Source organism: Salmo salar, chromosome 21 (genome assembly GCF_965601325.2).
Source record: "Salmo salar chromosome 21, fSalSal1, whole genome shotgun sequence".
NCBI classification, from domain to species: domain Eukaryota; kingdom Metazoa; phylum Chordata; class Actinopteri; order Salmoniformes; family Salmonidae; genus Salmo; species Salmo salar.
In genome coordinates this window covers 39,476,321-39,493,247 of record NC_138311.1, presented here as the reverse complement: position 1 = coordinate 39,493,247, position 16,927 = coordinate 39,476,321, and the positions used below count along the sequence as shown (strand labels likewise).

Genomic DNA, 16,927 nt, shown 5'->3' with positions numbered 1-16,927 from the left:
TAGGCATGATCAACATCACAGCCCAGATGTACTAGTACACAGGTTGACAGGCCTGGCTCACACTACAAATGGACCTGTTAGAGTGTAGAAGTGTCAGGGGGGCAGAGGGTACTATGGTTGTGGGTGAACGGTGCAAGGCTTTATGGGGCAACTCCCTCCTCTGTGGATGCCAGAAGATTGGGTCGTGTTCATTAGACACCAAACTTAAGAAACTATACTGAAAAACGGAGGGACCACCTGTACTGCGTGGTCCAATAAGTAACACTCATTTTTATTCTGTTTCTACACGTTTTGATACAGTGTGCTCTACAGCCCTGTTGTCCCCAGTAAGGGAACCGGGGGAACCGTTCATTACCTCTCTGACGTACTCCTCCTGCTCTTCACGTAGTGTCAGTTCGATGAAGATCTGCTGAAGCTTCTCGTTGCAGTAGTTGATGATGAACTGTTCAAAGCTGTTGTCCTGTAGAGGAGAACACCCATAGATACCATTTAGACTCATGTTCGGTCATTAGGCCACATTTTAGCCTGTCCAGATGCAAACAGCAGGGTACCACATGGCACCACATTCAGTACTCTCTCATCTGCCTGCCACTGTGAAATGTCCCCATCTGTTTCTGTGTTGTCATGCAGCCGTTCAATAAGCTTTTGGGTCACTTCCGGGGTCCTTCTTCCCCTTTGTCCCGCTTGTTGGATCACACTAGGGTAATGCCAAAACAGACCCGGGCTGGCTCCATAATTGCTAGAGCTCCATTCCTTCACTGCAATGTCACGCCAACAAAGAAAATGTCTCTTTCCAAACAAACCGAGAGAATCTATTTTCTCTCTCTGAACTACTGTGGGAACTGATTTACTATAAAACTGAGGCAATGCTAGCTATCAATCTAGGCAACCAACCAAGCAGAACATGTCCAGAACTTTCGATTTCTTGGTGACATTCCTCATTGCTTTACAACCACTGTTGAACAAACAAAGGACAGTGTCTTTGGACAATAAGACAAATAGCTGCATGATCAAAAAATCCTACCTTTGTTTCTTATCATGAATACATGTAAACTAACCTCGGTAAAGCTTCAGTGTTAATCATAAACTTGTTTCAAAGGTGTTGAACAGTGAGTATGAAAGATAGTTTGTTAACCATTTCAAAGCCCAAATTATGAAAATTATCCCCTTTTCCTATTAATTAAGATGACAAGTTAATTTTTCATTGCAATCAACCCTACTTGGCAAACAGCATCAGCGTTGGTTGGGTTAGGAAACAATATCACTCCATTTGCTTAGGTTACAGTTGGTTAGAACAGCATCAATATGCGGCGAAGGGTGTACTGGACACCTTTGGTCATGAAAAGCAGGCCATACATGGCAACAGAAGGAGAGTGTTCATACATAACCTGGTCTCAGATCTGTTTGTGCAGCCTTGCCAAACACTTGGCATGACGAGGACCATAGGAGTTGACAAGACAGCACAAACAGATCTGGGACTAGGCTACATCATACACTCTTCAGAAAAGCTCTGCTATTGAATGTCCTCTCCTTCACTTAAGATGCACCAGTACTCCTTCATATCCCGCCACAAAAAAACCACAATGGAAGACCTGTTATAGATGAGGATCTGAATTAAGACTAGAAGATAGATCGCAGCATGCACACTGCACACTCTCGGCAGGTGTACTTACTCCATCCTGTCGGCCCAGACAACAACATTTAGTAGAGAGGAATGGAACGACTTCACAATGAGTGGGGAACAGTCAGGCACATTAGGAACATGAACTTGAGATCAACTTAAAAAGATACACTGGACTATGGAAGTTTAGTTGCTAGTTGTTTATGTCAAATGTATAATCTCATGAAACCACACAAGTTCTTTGTTTTAGGCAAACAATATGCTTTTGCTCATGGGTGAGGGGTCGTGTTGGGTATTTCTGTCCATTTAGGCCAGGGACCCATTTGCCAAACTGAGCCATTACTCTTACCTCAAATATTTCAAAACCATAGATGTCCAGGACTCCCATCACCTTGTGGCGTGTTTTGGCCTGAGCCTGAGTGGAGAAATAGAAAGAGAACGTATAAGATACATATAAAATGATAGTCCTGTCTTACTGACACTCATTTAATCTACTTTAGTAGGGCTTATATCTTTACAGTCAATGGCTTATAGAATAATAGTTGACAAATCTGGCTCGTTTAATGAGACCAGACCTACCTTGATGCTTTCATTGATCCTTGTGACCAGCCAGCTGAACAGACGGCTGTAGAGGTTTTTGGCCAGGGCATCACGGGCATAGTAGGCCTAGCAAATCACAAATAAGGGCTTAGTATACAGTGCCTTCGAGAAGCATTCAGACCCCTTGATTTTTTTCCACATTTTGTTAGGTTAGCCTTATTATAAAATGGTTAAATAAAAAAAGAATCCTCAATCTACAAACAGTACTCCATAATGACAAAGCAAAAAAAGGTTTCCATTTTTTTGCAAATGTATTAAAAATAAAAAACAGAAATACCTTATTTACATAAGTATTCAGACCCTTTGCTATGAGACTCTAAATTGAGCTTAGGTGCATCCGGTTTCCACTGATCATCCTTGAGATGTTTCTACAACTTTATTGGAGTCCACCGGTGGTAAATTCAATTGATTGGCCTTGATTTGGAAAGGCACACACCTGTCGGTCTATGTAAGGTCCTACAGTTGACAGTGCATGTCAGAGCAAAAACCAAGCCATGAGGCGGAAGGAATTGTCCGTAGAGCTCCGAGACAAGATTGTGTCGAGGCACAGGGTACCAAAACATTTCTGCAGCATTGAAGGTCCCCAAGAACACAGTGGCCTCCATCATTCTTAAATGGAAGAAATTTGGAACCCCTAAGACTCTTCCTAGAGCTGACCGCCTGGCCAAACTGAGCAATAGGGGGGGAAGGGCCTTTGTCAGGGAGGAGTCTAAGAACTCGATGGTCACTGTCAGCGCTCCAGAGTTCTTCTGTGGAGATGGGAGAACCTTCCAGAAGGACAACCATCTATGTAGGACTCCACCAATAAGGCCTTTATGGTAGAGTGGCCAGACGGAAGCCACTCCTCAGTAAAAGGCACATGACAGCTCGTTTGGAGTTTGCCAAAAGGCACCTAAAGACTCAGACTTAACTAAAGACTTAGATTCTCTTGTCTAATGAAAACAAGATTGAACTCTTTGGCCTGAATGCCAAGCATCAGGTCTGGAAGAAACCTGGCACCATCCCTACGGTGAAGCATGGCGGCGGCAGCATCATGCTGTCGGGTTGTTTTTCCGTGGCAGGGACTGGGAGACTAGCCAAGATCGAGGGAAATATGAACGGAGCAAAGTACAGAGAGATCGTCGACGAAAGCCCCAGTCTGAGTTCCTGAGCAGGTTACGGTTCACCTTCCAACAGGACAACAATCCTAAGCACACAGCCAAGACAATGCAGGAGTGGCTTCGGGAAAAGTCTCTGAATGTCCTTGAGTGGCCCAGCCAGAGCCCGGACTTGAAACCAATCGAACATCTCTGGAGAGACCTGAAAAGAGCTGTGCAGCAACGCTCCCCATCCAACCTGACAGAGCTTGAGAGGATCTGTAGCAAAGAATGGGAGAGAAACAACAAATGCAGGTGTGCCAATCTTGTAGCATCCTACCCAAGAAGACTCGAGGCTGTAATCGCTGCCAAAAGTACTTCAACAAAGGGTCTGAATACTTAAATGTGATATTTCCATTTCTTATTTTTAATACATTAGCAAAAATGAAAAAAAAAGGTTTTTGCTTTGTCATTATGTGCTATTTTGTGTAGATTGATGCAAAAACAATTTAATACATTTTAGAATAAGGCTGTAACATAAAATGTGGAAGTGAATACTTTCAGAATGCACTGTATATACATTGAACAAAAATATAAATGCAACATGCAACAATTAAAGATTGTAGTTACAGTTCATATAAGGAAATCAGTCATTTGAAATAAATTCATGCAGTCACAGATACCTTTTTTTTTTTTAAGTAGGGGCATGGATAAGATAACCAGTTAGTAGCTGCTGTGACCACAATTTGCCTCATGCAGCGCAACACATCTCTATCGCATAAAGTTGATCAGGCTGTTGATTGTGGCCTGTGGAACATTGTCCTACTCCTCTTCAATGGCTGTGCAAAGTTGCTGGGAATTGGCGGGAACTGAAACATGCTGTCGTACACGTCAATCCAGAGCATCCCAAACATGCTCAATGGGTGACATGTCTGGTTTGTATGCAGGCCATGGAAGAACTGGACATTTTCAGCTTCCAGGAATTGTGTACAGATCCTTGCAACATGGGGCAGTGCATTATCATGCTGAAATGTGATGGCGGCGGATGCATGGAATGACAATGAGTCTCAGATTCATGTCACGGTATCTTTGTGCATTCAAATTGCCATCGCTAAAATTCAATTCTGTTCATTGTCTGTCCGTAGCTTATGCCTGTCCATACCATAACCCCACCACCACCACAGAGCACTTTGTTCACAATTTTCACATCAGCAAAACGCTCACCACACGACGCCATACACATGGAGTGGTTATGAGGCTGGTTGGACGTACTGCCAAATTTGCTAAAACGATGTTAAAGACGGCTTATGGTAGATTAACATTAAATTATCTGGAAACAGCTCTGGTGGACATTCCTGCAGTCAGCGTGCCAATTACACACTCCCTCAAAACTTGACATCTGTGGCATTGTGTTGTGACAAAACTTCACATTTTGTTCAGTGTAGATTTCAGTGCTCTCATGCGCAGAGAAATATAGTTGTAGTAAATATCTCTGGTAAATGCTTGTAGTAGTGTGGCATTCAACTGGGAAAGGAATTTATCAGTCTTTATGGATGTAAAGTGACAGTCAAGCTGTAATTCCAGCTGTAGAATGTTTCTCATTCCAACCATCCACAAGGGAACAAAATTATACATTGAGCTGTCTGAGGAGGTGTGTCCTAGCGTGGGCCGAATAGCATCCCTATAGTTATGGAGGCTCATCCTCTGGCATACAGCCACACTGGAGTAGAGGCTGTCATTCCTCACGTAAACACACACATGCAAACACAACGGAAGAGGTGAACTTTCAGTGACAGAGCGCTGTGGCATGGACAGGACCAGGCATAACCTCCCTAACAAACAAACACTTCTAGGGGGTGATGCTTGGACTGGTGATGTGCTATGGATGAGCTGGTGATCCTTTAGTTCGATAGTTCCTCCAAAGGCTCGAAACAATGTGCTCTGATTTATTGTCTCAGCCTGGCCTTTATATACCCTTCTGTTTACGCCATCTGGCCGGATGTTTGTGAAGATAAGAGAAAGCACACAGTACCACCAGGGGAGGGTGTCCCGGTCTCAAGGAGCCAGATCTGTAGCCTGGTCCCAGATCGGTTTGTGCTGTCTTGTCAACTCCTATGGTCATTTTCACAGCAATTTAGGAGTTGGCAACACAGCAAACAGATCTGGGACCAGGCTACCAGAAAACTGCCAAGGATGTTTAAAATCACACTTCAGGAGATGTGAAGCTCATCCCTTCATACTACCCTTCTTAAGCTGCTTTTGTGGAGAACAGGGAGAGGACTAGAGAGAGGACTAGAGAGAGGACTAGCCCCTGACCTTCTTCTCATCACCAACTGAATGTTGCCTGAACTCAAACCTCCAGCATAAGGAGAGGAAACAAGCTTCTATTCCTATATGTTTATCCTAAACATGAATGTGCCTGACTGCCTGAACTCACTAACCCCAAAACCTGGCCTACTTCTGCAATTTCCAGAGGAGAGTTCACCAAATCCTCATCCATAATGGACATGTTTCCATGTACAGTAGATGGGGATAGGAAGTAAGCTAGCCAGAGAATTAAGTCAAAGGGAAATAATCCTCTCATCCACCCATAACTGTAGTGTGAAACATCCCCTGAGTCTTAGTCTGTCAGTGCTATCATGAAAGTAAGTGTGTTGCTATACACTGATGACAGGTGGTCTTGTGTGGCTCAGTTGCTGAGGGCATGGCGCTAGCAAAGTCAAGGTTGTGGGTTCAAGTCCCACAGGGAACAAATATACATACTAAAATCAATGCAGTGTCATATGGGGTAGAGTCCAGTACTAGAACCAACACTGGGTGTGGATACAATGGGAACATGTGGGATTACATTGTATGAATGTAAACGTTAAGTTGTTTATTGAGTTTGTCTACGTATGTTTTTTTGTACGTTGGCAAAAAAAAGATGGCAAATATATATATTACTAAAATAAATACATAAAATCAATGCACTCCCACTCACTGTACTGTGTGGTGATAAAAGTGGCATACATGAATAAAGCGATAATGCCCGAGAAGCCAGTGTTAGGAGGATATATTGGCACGGGGGTTGTTAGGCCCGACATAGAAAATGTGCTCTCATCAGATGAGCTAGCCAACAACACAGCTAACACAATCATTTCAAACTGATGTTGGAAAGACTGCAAACTAGCTGCACTTTGTTTTGGTTTACATTTATTCAATTGATATTTCTTTGTATATAAATCCATAAAAATGAGGCCAGATGTTTCATGATTTCGACTGGCTGAGAAACGCTGCCTGCCTGTCTGTCTCCTCCTGACCCCTACACGTTCATTACTATGAGACAGTGGGAGATACAATTTGAATATTGAAAAAATGATGCTAATGTCGGAGAGACAGACGGCAAGGTTTATACAAATCTCAGCTGTTGAAAACTACATTTTAGCCTAAAAGAAATGTCTAGAGGCTTTTTATAGTGGCGATCAAGTTTATAACTTCCATGCCTGGGCTGATGAGACAGTGGATTGCACTGTCAGATGGAACAGAGTAATTAGCCATTTTAACGTCATAGCTTTAGCCGGTGGTAACTTGTGGCATAGACACTGGCTGGAAAGCGCTTTTAACCAATGAGCAATCAGGATTAGACCCACCCGTTGTATAATACATTATATACATACTCATGTTTAAATAGATAGAACTAAAGAAGTGTGATGCTATACAGTGCTGATCTTCCCACCTGGGCCACGTTGAGTGTGGTAGACACCTTCTCCATCTTGGCTTCCACGGTGCGGTAGCTGAAAGCCCTCTCCAGCACAGACTGCTCAATCCCCAACAGCTCACACATCTCCTTCAGGTCTGGAAAATAGAGCAGAGGAAACACACACTCACTGACCGAACAACTGACACAAATGCTCAAATCATAGAGCTTTGTACAGAGGCTGAAGGCAAAGAATAGCTGTATAGCAAACAAAATAGGCAATGACTAGATGAAACGCTTCAATAAAGGAAATCTATCCCCTGTGAATAAAGAATCCATATCAATGTTAAGCTTTACCAACAATGCCACTTGATGTCAGTATCACGGTTCCAGTGGGTAGCCATAAGGGCATTAGCTAAACCCTTTCCTTAGAGAGAAGGTGATCTACTCTGAGATCTCAAACGATCTCCTTTAGGATCAGTGTTGTCTCCTGGCCAGGATACCCCAAAGCAGCCGGACGGAGTAATGTTTATGAGTTAGTGCATTAGCCTTAATGTATACTGCTCAAAAAATAAAGGGAACACTTAAACAACACATCCTAGATCTGAATGAAATAAATAATCTTATTAAATACTTTTTTCTTTACATAGTTGAATGTGCTGACAACAAAATCACAAAAATAATCAATGGAAATCCAATTTATCAACCCATGGAGGTCTGGATTTGGAGTCACACTCAAAATTAAAGTGTAAAACCACACTACAGGCAGATCCAACTTTGATGTAATGTCCTTAAAACAAGTCAAAATGAGGCTCAGTAGTGTGTGTGGCCTCCACGTGCCTGTATGACCTCCCTACAACGCCTGGGCATGCTCCTGATGAGGTGGCGGATGGTCTCCTGAGGGATCTCCTCCCAGACCTGGACTAAAGCATCCGCCAACTCCTGGACAGTCTGTGGTGCAACGTGGCGTTGGTGGATGGAGCGAAACATGATGTCCCAGATGTGCTCAATTGGATTCAGGTCTGGGGAACGGGCGGGCCAGTCCATAGCATCAATGCCTTCCTCTTGCAGGAACTGCTGACACACTCCAGCCACATGAGGTCTGGCATTGCCTTGCATTAGGAGGAACCCAGGGCCAACCGCACCAGCATATGGTCTCACAAGGGGTCTGAGGATCTCATCTCGGTACCTAATGGCAGTCAGGCTACCTCTGGCGAGCACATGGAGGGCTGTGCGGCCCCCCAAAGAAATGCCACCCCACACCATGACTGACCCACCGCCAAACCGGTCATGCTGGAGGATGTTGCAGGCAGCAGAACGTTCTCCACGGCGTCTCCAGACTCTGTCACGTGCTCAGTGTGAACCTGCTTTCATCTGTGAAGAGCACAGGACGCCAGTGGCGAATTTGCCAATCTTGGTGTTCTCTGGCAAATGCCAAATGTCCTGCACGGTGTTGGGCTGTAAGCACAACCCCCACCTGTGGACATCGGGCCCTCATACCACCCTCATGGAGTCTGTTTCTGACTGTTTGAGCAGACACATGCACATTTGTGGCCTGCTGGAGGTCATTTTGCAGGGCTCTGGCAGTGCTTCTCCTGCTCCTCCTTGCACAAAGGCGGAGGTAGCGGTCCTGCTGCTGGGTTGTTGCCCTCCTATGGCGGCCTCCATGTCTCCTGATGTACTGGCCTGTCTCCTGGTAGCGCCTCCATGCTCTGGACACTACGCTGACAGACACAGCAAACCTTCTTGCCACAGCTCGCATTGATGTGCCATCCTGGATGAGCTGCACTACCTGAGCCACTTGTGTGGGTTGTAGACTCCGTCTCATACTACCACTAGAGTGAAAGCACCACCAGCATTCAAAGTGACCAAAACATCAGCCAGGAAGCATAGGAACTGAGAAGTGGTCTGTGGTTACCACCTGCAGAACCACTTCTTTATTGGGGGTGTCTTGCTAATTGCCTATAATTTCTACCTGTTGTCTAATCCATTTGCACAATAGCATGTGAAATTTATTGTCAATCAGTGTTGCTTCCTAAGTGGACAGTTTGATTTCACAGAAGTGTAATTGACTTCGAGTTACATTGTATTGTTTAAGTGTTCCCTTTATTTTTTTGAGCAGTGTATTTAGGTATTAACAGGTCAAGTGTCTCACTCAATTGTCTTATGTAAGAGTAGTGTTGTTGACAAATATCTTTGTGTATAGTGACAGCTGTCAAATGGTCACAAGGGGAAATTCCATTAATAATGTAGAAAGTAGAAGTGTGGACTTCATGATTCACACCACAGGCCATGTGGACTTCTTCCACTTAAGTGTATCCTGTAGATTAGAAAGGAGTTTTGTTTGCAAAGAAAGAATGCAAAGTTGTGCCACGGCTGGGTTATTCAGACATGCAAAATATTACATTTGCTTAATAGGGGAGAGCTGTTAGCAGTTACATAAGTAGGCATACTTTACTTACCATCAGAAAACATTGCATACTAAGGCAAACTGTAGTTAAGGAGTGAATGTTATTCATAAGGGTTACATGGAGAAAACCGGACCTCACTCAATTTAAAATGGATGGCCCTCCATATTTCACCTACATCCTCCACGAATGCTTGAAGAATAAAAACAAGTGAGCATCCCCTATATCCTAGATAATAATTCATGTCTACCATTTACCATTACTTCTCAGACAGACCAGATCGCTAGACATGCAGTTTCAGAAACCATTCTTCGTCCTGTAAGCTTTACATAGCAACACAGGAATTTTGATAGTGCACAGAGCTGCGGGCCAGAAGGTTGTGGGATCTCCTTTATAGTAAAAGTATTGCATTAATCTATCATCGTATTTGCAGGTCCCAGAAAAAAATGGCCTTTTATAAACATTTCATGCAGTTTTACAGCATTTTAAATATTAGAAGGATATTTTGTTACGCCACACAAATTACCGAAATGACAGGCTAGGAATGGACAGAGATAGGCCTGTGTTCATCGTCTCATATTTCTCCAATGTGAAATCAGTGTGTCTCGTTTGCAACAAAACTGTGCCTATTGGCAAATAAATAAATCTGAGATATCATTATGAATCTGAGCATGGTACTTTCAAATGTTAGGCCTAAATTTCCACCCCAGACAGAATAGGCCTACCAATGGAGAAAAATGGCAGCTTTAACTGCTCGCTATTCTTCTTACATGGCTCAACCCAACGAGAGGTCACAAGTGTTTCCCTAAAAGCTGTTTGGATTTAAACATCTTCTATTGTACAGAAAGTGAATAGCTTCATCAATTGATTTTAACAGAATTAGATGCAAAGTCTATTTTTTTGTATCCTTGGCTATAGAAGGTTGTAGCTCAGCCTCTGAATGTTAAAGAAACAAAACAATGATATCCCCATATGCACCAGTCACGTCTTTCCCAGGTATTTTACAGCTCGTTTCTAGCATGAAGCATCGCGGAACAAAGCACTGTTAAATATCACATTATATAAATCAGATCGGTTTTATTTTCTTCAAAATATTAAGCTAACAATGGGTAGGTTTGCGCTTTTTGCCATTTTCCTTCATTCAAAGGTAGGCCTATGGCATACCCTCATATCCCTTCAAATTGAGTCTTGGTTTTAACTGTACAGCCCTTCACTGACACAGAAGTAGGCTATTTAAAGAGTGCATGGTGGGTGGAGGAATTGACCAACAAATGTATGGATATTGCAGCCTATAACCTAATTTCATCTGTCAAACAGGTAGGCATACCTCCAACTTCTAAGACATGAAGAAATGCACTCCCTCACAAAGCCCTCCCATTAAAAGTAAAGTCTAATTAAAAATTAAGACTTTAAATGCATACTGAAATTTGACTGCTTTCAGCACCCATGAGCTGTCCCTTTCTACTGATAGTGTCGTGGCTAATGCTTCAAGTTTCAGCTTATTGTGAGGTCAATAACTGATAAATACAGTTTAAGTCTGAAGTTTACATACACTTAGGTTGGCGTCATTAAAACTCGTTTTTCAATCACTCCACAAATTTCTTGTTAACAAACTATAGTTTTGACAGATTATTTCACTGTACCACAAGTTTACATACACTAAGTTGACTGTGCCTTTAAACAGCTTGGAAAATTACAGAAAATGATGTCATGGCTTTTGAAGCTTCTGTTAGGATAATTTACATCATTTGAGTCAATTGGAGGTGTATCTGTGGATGTATTTCAAGGCCTACCTTCAAACTCTGCCTCTTTGCTTGACATCATGGGGAAATCAAAAGAAATCAGCCCAGACCTCAGAAAAAAATTGTAGACCTCCACAAGTCTGGTTCAGCCTTGGGAACAATTTTCAAACGCCTGAAGGTACCACGTTCATCTGTACAAACAATAGTACGCAAGTACAAACACCATGGGACTACGCAGCCATCATACTGCTCAGGAAGGAGACACATTCTGTCTCCTAGAGATGAACGTACTTTGGTGCGAAAAGTGCAAATCACTCCCAGAATGACAGCAAAGGACCTTGTGAAGATGCTGGAGGAAACGGGTACAAAAGTACCTATATCCACAGTAAAACGAGTCCTATATCGACATAAGCCGAAAGGCCGCTCAGCAAGGAAGAAGCCACTGCTCCAAAACCACCATAAAAAAGCCAGACTACAGGTTTGCAACTGCACATGGGGACAAAGATCATACTTTTTGGAGAAATGTCCTCTGGTCTGATGAAACAAAAATAGAACTGTTTGGCCATAATGACCAACGTTATGTTTAGAGGAAAAAGGGGGAGGCTTGCAAGCCGAAGAACACCATCCCAACCGTGAAGCACGGGGGTGGCAGCATCATGTTGTGGGGGTGCTTTTCTGCAGGGGGGGACTGGTGCGCTTCACAAAATAGATGGCTTCATGAGGAAGTACAATTATATGGATATACCAACATCTCAAGACATCAGTCAGGAAGTTAAAGCTTGGTCGCAAACGCGTCTTCCAAATGGACAATGACCCCAAGTATACTTCCAAAGTTGTGGAAAAATGGCTTAAGGACAACAAAGTCAAGGTATTGGAGTGGCCATCACAAAGCCCTGACCTCAATCCGATAGAAGATTTGTGGGCAGTGCTGAAAAAGCGTTTGTGAGCAAGGAGGCTTACTAACCTGACTCAGTTACACCAGCTCTGTCAGGAGCAATGGGCCAAAATTCACCCAATTTATTGTGGGAAGCTTGGGGAAGGCTACCTGGAAGCTTGGGGAAGGCTATCTGAAACCTTTCACCCAAGTTAAACAATTTAAAGGCAATGCTACCAAATACTAATTGAGTGCATGTAAACTTCTGACCCACTGTGAATGTGATGAAAGAAATAAAAGCTGAAATAAATCACTACTATTATTCTGACATTTCACATTCTTAAAATAAAGTGGTGATCTTAACTGACCTAAGACGAGGAATTTTTACTAGGATTAAATGTCAGGAATTGTGAAAAACTGAGTTTAAATGTAGTTGGCTAAGGTGCATGTAAACTTCCGACTTCAACTGTACATCATGAGCAAGGAACATTTTTATTAAAAACAATCATAGTATTGGCAAGGTATCAAAGTTGACCTCCGGTCTTCCTTCTCATCTTCGCACTCTCCTTTTTAAACTGAAAACATAGGCTCATCTCTCTGCAATTTTTTTTTTTATAAATACGGACGAACCCTTTGACTTCCCTCCTGAACTGCCACTGTAGGCCTACACAGCACAGCCATTGGTTAGGCAGCACACAACATTTTTGATCAGCAAGAACAGAGCAGGCCTGGGATCAGGGTTGGAATATCAACTGCAGTGTGTAATGCAGCCTAGTTGTATTTATACCATCCCAGCATCTATCTTAGAAATAAAACTTTGCGCTGTGCTTCTCCGAGCATGCAGTTCGTAGCCTATAGTTTATGGATCATTTGATTGAGACTTGATATTGGGCGCCCAGCAGAGAGTCAGATGAGGGGAGGTGTCGGGCACACAGCCATTTATAGCCTAATTAGCAACTAATTCTAAAACACTGAGAAATATTGAAATTTCATTGATTACCAATTACATGTTCATCCCCTGGACTAGATAAAAAAAATAAAAAAAATAAACCCTCCCCTTGACTGAAATTGAAAAAGCATGACCCTCCATTAACCTTTATTTAAATTTCGATCCACACCTTAAGCCGGGTGGACACTACATGGCTTTCAAATCCTAACATTGCTGAGCCTCTCACATTAAACAACCATCTTTCCTGTAGGTTGTTTTGTCTTGACAACGCAGTGGTGCGCACACAAAATGATCTGGCACAGACAGTGGTCACACTACAAGATTCTTCACTTGGTCGTGAGGATTGTTGGATACCACGCTGTCTGGCTCAAAGCAGCCTAAAACATTTTCAGTCCTGACATTCACGCTTGACAGTGTTGAAATGTCTAGCCAACATTTTGAATTGAATAATATTGCTTGTGTACTTCAGAGCTGTAACGATTTGACACTTTGGCTTTGGTTAAAGTCAAGTACAGATGCATACTTTTAGTAGTCATCGCTCCTGCGCGAGTCAACACATTCTGGGTGACGCAAAACATCAATCATTTCACTGGCTTCTTCTCTGGCGAGCTCTCATTGGCTATTGCACATCTCACACTACAAGAGCATTGCAGATTTTTTGCTGATAAAATCAAACCCGGTTGAAAATATCGGGATGTCTGGGGCTGCTCACAGACAAGATCGGTAGCCCTCAGATTGCGTCTATGACCCGGTCACAATAAACGAGTGCCGGTGACGACCACGCGCCCCGAGTAGGCAAGGGGATTTTGGTTTCGATCTCAAACTTGTCTGGGACAACTAAAATCGGTGCCAAAATCATGTAGTGTACACCTGGCTTTAGTAAACCATGAAATTAAACATTAACCAGTAGGGGGCAGTGCAACACATAGGCTACTGCTGATGGAACTTACTGGTATTGTCTGTTGTGGAGGGAATTACCATTGGTCAGTGGTTATAATCTAACTGATACGTTACAGTATGCTTATTTTATAGCGTCTATTTTATACGTCCTTCAATTGACCAGACAATGCAAAAACAACATTTTCTACAACCACAATACATTATATTTACATTTTCAAGATGCAAGAGAAATCCACGGTGGCACAAAAGTTTTTTAAAAAGTGAGATGTGTATGCATGTGTACTGTAACAGGACATTGTGTCGCACCGTAAAGCTGCTGGTTGTACAGTCAGACTATTGTCTCACCATTCTTGTCCTTGACCCTGCTTTCGTCGAAGCCGTTGACCCTGGACTCTGGTTTGAACTCAATGTTCCCCAGTTTGAGGACGGCTGCTACCAGCTCTAGGACCAACTGCACCTCATCCTCCATAAAGCCCACAATCTGCATTGCATTCTGGGAGAGAACATAGAGAGAAACAGCCTATCAGACACTTAGCCAAGGCGAGGTGCAGAAGAACTAATCTTGATCAGTTAATGAGTAGTTATTTGGGATGCAAGGTGATTTGAAGATCAGTGATTCTCCTCAGTCTGACTTCAATGTACATGTAGTCAACATCAAACACACACTAATAACAAGGACAACAGGAAGAAGAGTGAGTATCTGGACTGGAGAGGGAAGAGCGAGACAACTAGTGACAGAGGGCAAAGTGATGTGGACTGTGGTTGGGGAAATATTTTAAATGATTAAATGTGTGTTACTGTGATTTTACACCATTGTGAACAAGGGTGAGAGAAGACTGTAGCAGGCTGCCTTTGGCTCCTTCAACAGCATCATATCCAGTGGAGAGGCCCATTGTGGTATAGCACTGAACTCAATCGTGTTGAGTTGGACTGTAGCTGAGACGTGGCCTGCTCCCTTACTGAGAAAAGTACTAAGACAGGATACACGGAGTCCGCATCCCAAATGGCACCCTATACCCTATAAGCTACAATACTTTTGTCCAGAGCCAATAGAATGCATTGTATAGGCAATAGGGTTGTATTTGAGACACAGCCACTGCCACAGAGTCCAAGGGCAGCAAGACAGTGGTTTGGGATAAAGGGAAGGCAGGCACCCCACAACATAACATCCTCTGTGTGTCGTCAACAGTAAGTGAGTCAAGAGGAAGAGGGGCTGAGAGACTGCACATGGTGACCATGCTCTGCAGCGACAGCCCCACATGTCAGTGTGGGAGGATGCAGCTGCTGTTTCTCCCTCAGGTTTCCCACAGCAGCACAGAAACGGGCAGCCAGACTGCCACTGTGTATTCTAAAGTATTTAGCTATTGTTTACTGTTGGGAAGGCCGGCACTGCAGGTGAAATTCCCCTTTGAGTACTAAAAAGTAGATATAGATAGAAGTTACATAACAGGGGGAGAGGCTGTAGAGGCGGCTAGCCTATAATCAACCCTTGGCTGGTAAGGAGCAGGTTAGCATGGACAAGAGTTACCTTAATCCAATCAACCTGCTCTGGAGATAAAGAGCTCAGACCAGCCCTTACCCTTTGCCACACGCCTCAGTTAAACCAAAAATTACAATGACAGACAGGAATTAGTGTGAGTGAGTGAGTGTGATAGTGTCCCACCCTGACGGTCCTAAAGCTTGCTGCGTCGTCTAGTCCATTGACGGTGGCTGAATCCAGACTCAGGTAGTTGTACTTACTGAAGTCTCTGTCCAACTTCAGCTTCGCTGTGGGCCAGAAAGACAAACACACATGGCTTTAGCATGGCCTATTCAGTCAATGCTGGTGTGCAGGTGCTATACACACAAGCAAACATTTCAGAGACGCAGTTTCAATGGGCACCTTTAAAGGCCTGTATCAGGGATCAAAGAAAGCCATTCCACTGCATGGTGTATTGGATTACAGGTTACATTAACTGCTGCTAAATCAAGTCATTTGATATTTGTCCACCATGATATTGTTCTCCTTCAACAATACTGCCAAACAGTGGCTGAGCTCCAGCTGAGAACAAATAAGCCATACTGGTTTTAGTCTTTGTTCTCTGTACTTAATCACAGGTTCATGTTTAAGTAATGGTCACGTAACCAAGACATGCATCCGTTAGATAACTCGTGACATTTTATTTACCGCCGTTTCTAAGTGTCATTACATATCTTAAACACTCATGACCATTTCTGAGATGTTATGACACATGTAAAGACGCTTCATAACATGTTAATGACATTGTCATGCAGGTGTTATAAGCACTGGTGTCAAATGAAGTGTTACCGATAACTGTGTGTATAACTTACTCAGGGTGTCACCTGAAGCTCCAGAAAGAAGCTGGTAGAAGATGTGGAAGTTTCTCTCTCCTCTTGGCTGTTTGCAAACCCTGGACTTCTCCAACAAATCTATGGGACAACAAAAATACAGGGGATTAAAAAGACACGACTGTTAAAAAGAGATAACTTATTTGATGAGCTTTCTACACGGGCAGGACATAAAAGATTCCATTCGATGAGCTAAGAACACAACTGATATTTTACGTGTACACATGGTCAGTGTCAGACCACATCGGTAGTGCACCGAGGGATGTATCTCCCTGTTATAGCCAAATATTAGTGTTTCCAAGGTGACCAAGCCATGGTCATGTTGGCGTCTCATTGTTCATTGTATAGAAGTGGAGCCTCCTAGCCAGCCGGCACAAGAAGACACCGAGGAGGAAACCATATGAAGAGATCAAGTCAGCTGCTCCTCCATGGCTAATGACCAACTACAACACCTATATTGAAAGGATATATGGGATGTATACTTATGATACTAAGGAGTTTAACTAAGAAATGGCATCCTCGATTAATTACACATGAACATAAATTACACACACTTTTGTATTTAATCAGTTAATGTTGTGGTCAGAGTAAGAGCCCTAGGTCTTTCAAGTTGATCAGAAAACTAAGAATTTGGTTTTGAGTTTGGTAATGGACAGGCATAGAAAAGCACTGTTTGCTTGACAAGCCAAGTTATGTTGAAGATAGGGCTATAGGATGCCTGTTGGCATTCCG

General features: G+C 43.1%; 1 protein-coding gene across 3 annotated transcripts in view; it reads right to left on the bottom strand.

Annotated features, from left to right (window-relative positions):
* Positions 1–16,927, bottom strand: part of LOC106582299 (unconventional myosin-Ib) — a 171,804-nt gene that overhangs the window by 27,904 nt on the left and 126,973 nt on the right. For all 3 annotated transcript variants that reach the window (XM_014165238.3, XM_082967165.1, XM_014165241.3), the window contains exons 8-14: positions 16,178–16,276; positions 15,510–15,613; positions 14,192–14,339; positions 7,013–7,131; positions 2,201–2,287; positions 1,971–2,036; positions 356–460 (exon numbers count right to left, since the gene is read on the bottom strand). In XM_014165238.3, the coding sequence (XP_014020713.1) occupies positions 356–460; positions 1,971–2,036; positions 2,201–2,287; positions 7,013–7,131; positions 14,192–14,339; positions 15,510–15,613; positions 16,178–16,276 (728 nt within the window). The remainder of the gene's footprint in view (positions 1–355; positions 461–1,970; positions 2,037–2,200; positions 2,288–7,012; positions 7,132–14,191; positions 14,340–15,509; positions 15,614–16,177; positions 16,277–16,927) is intronic.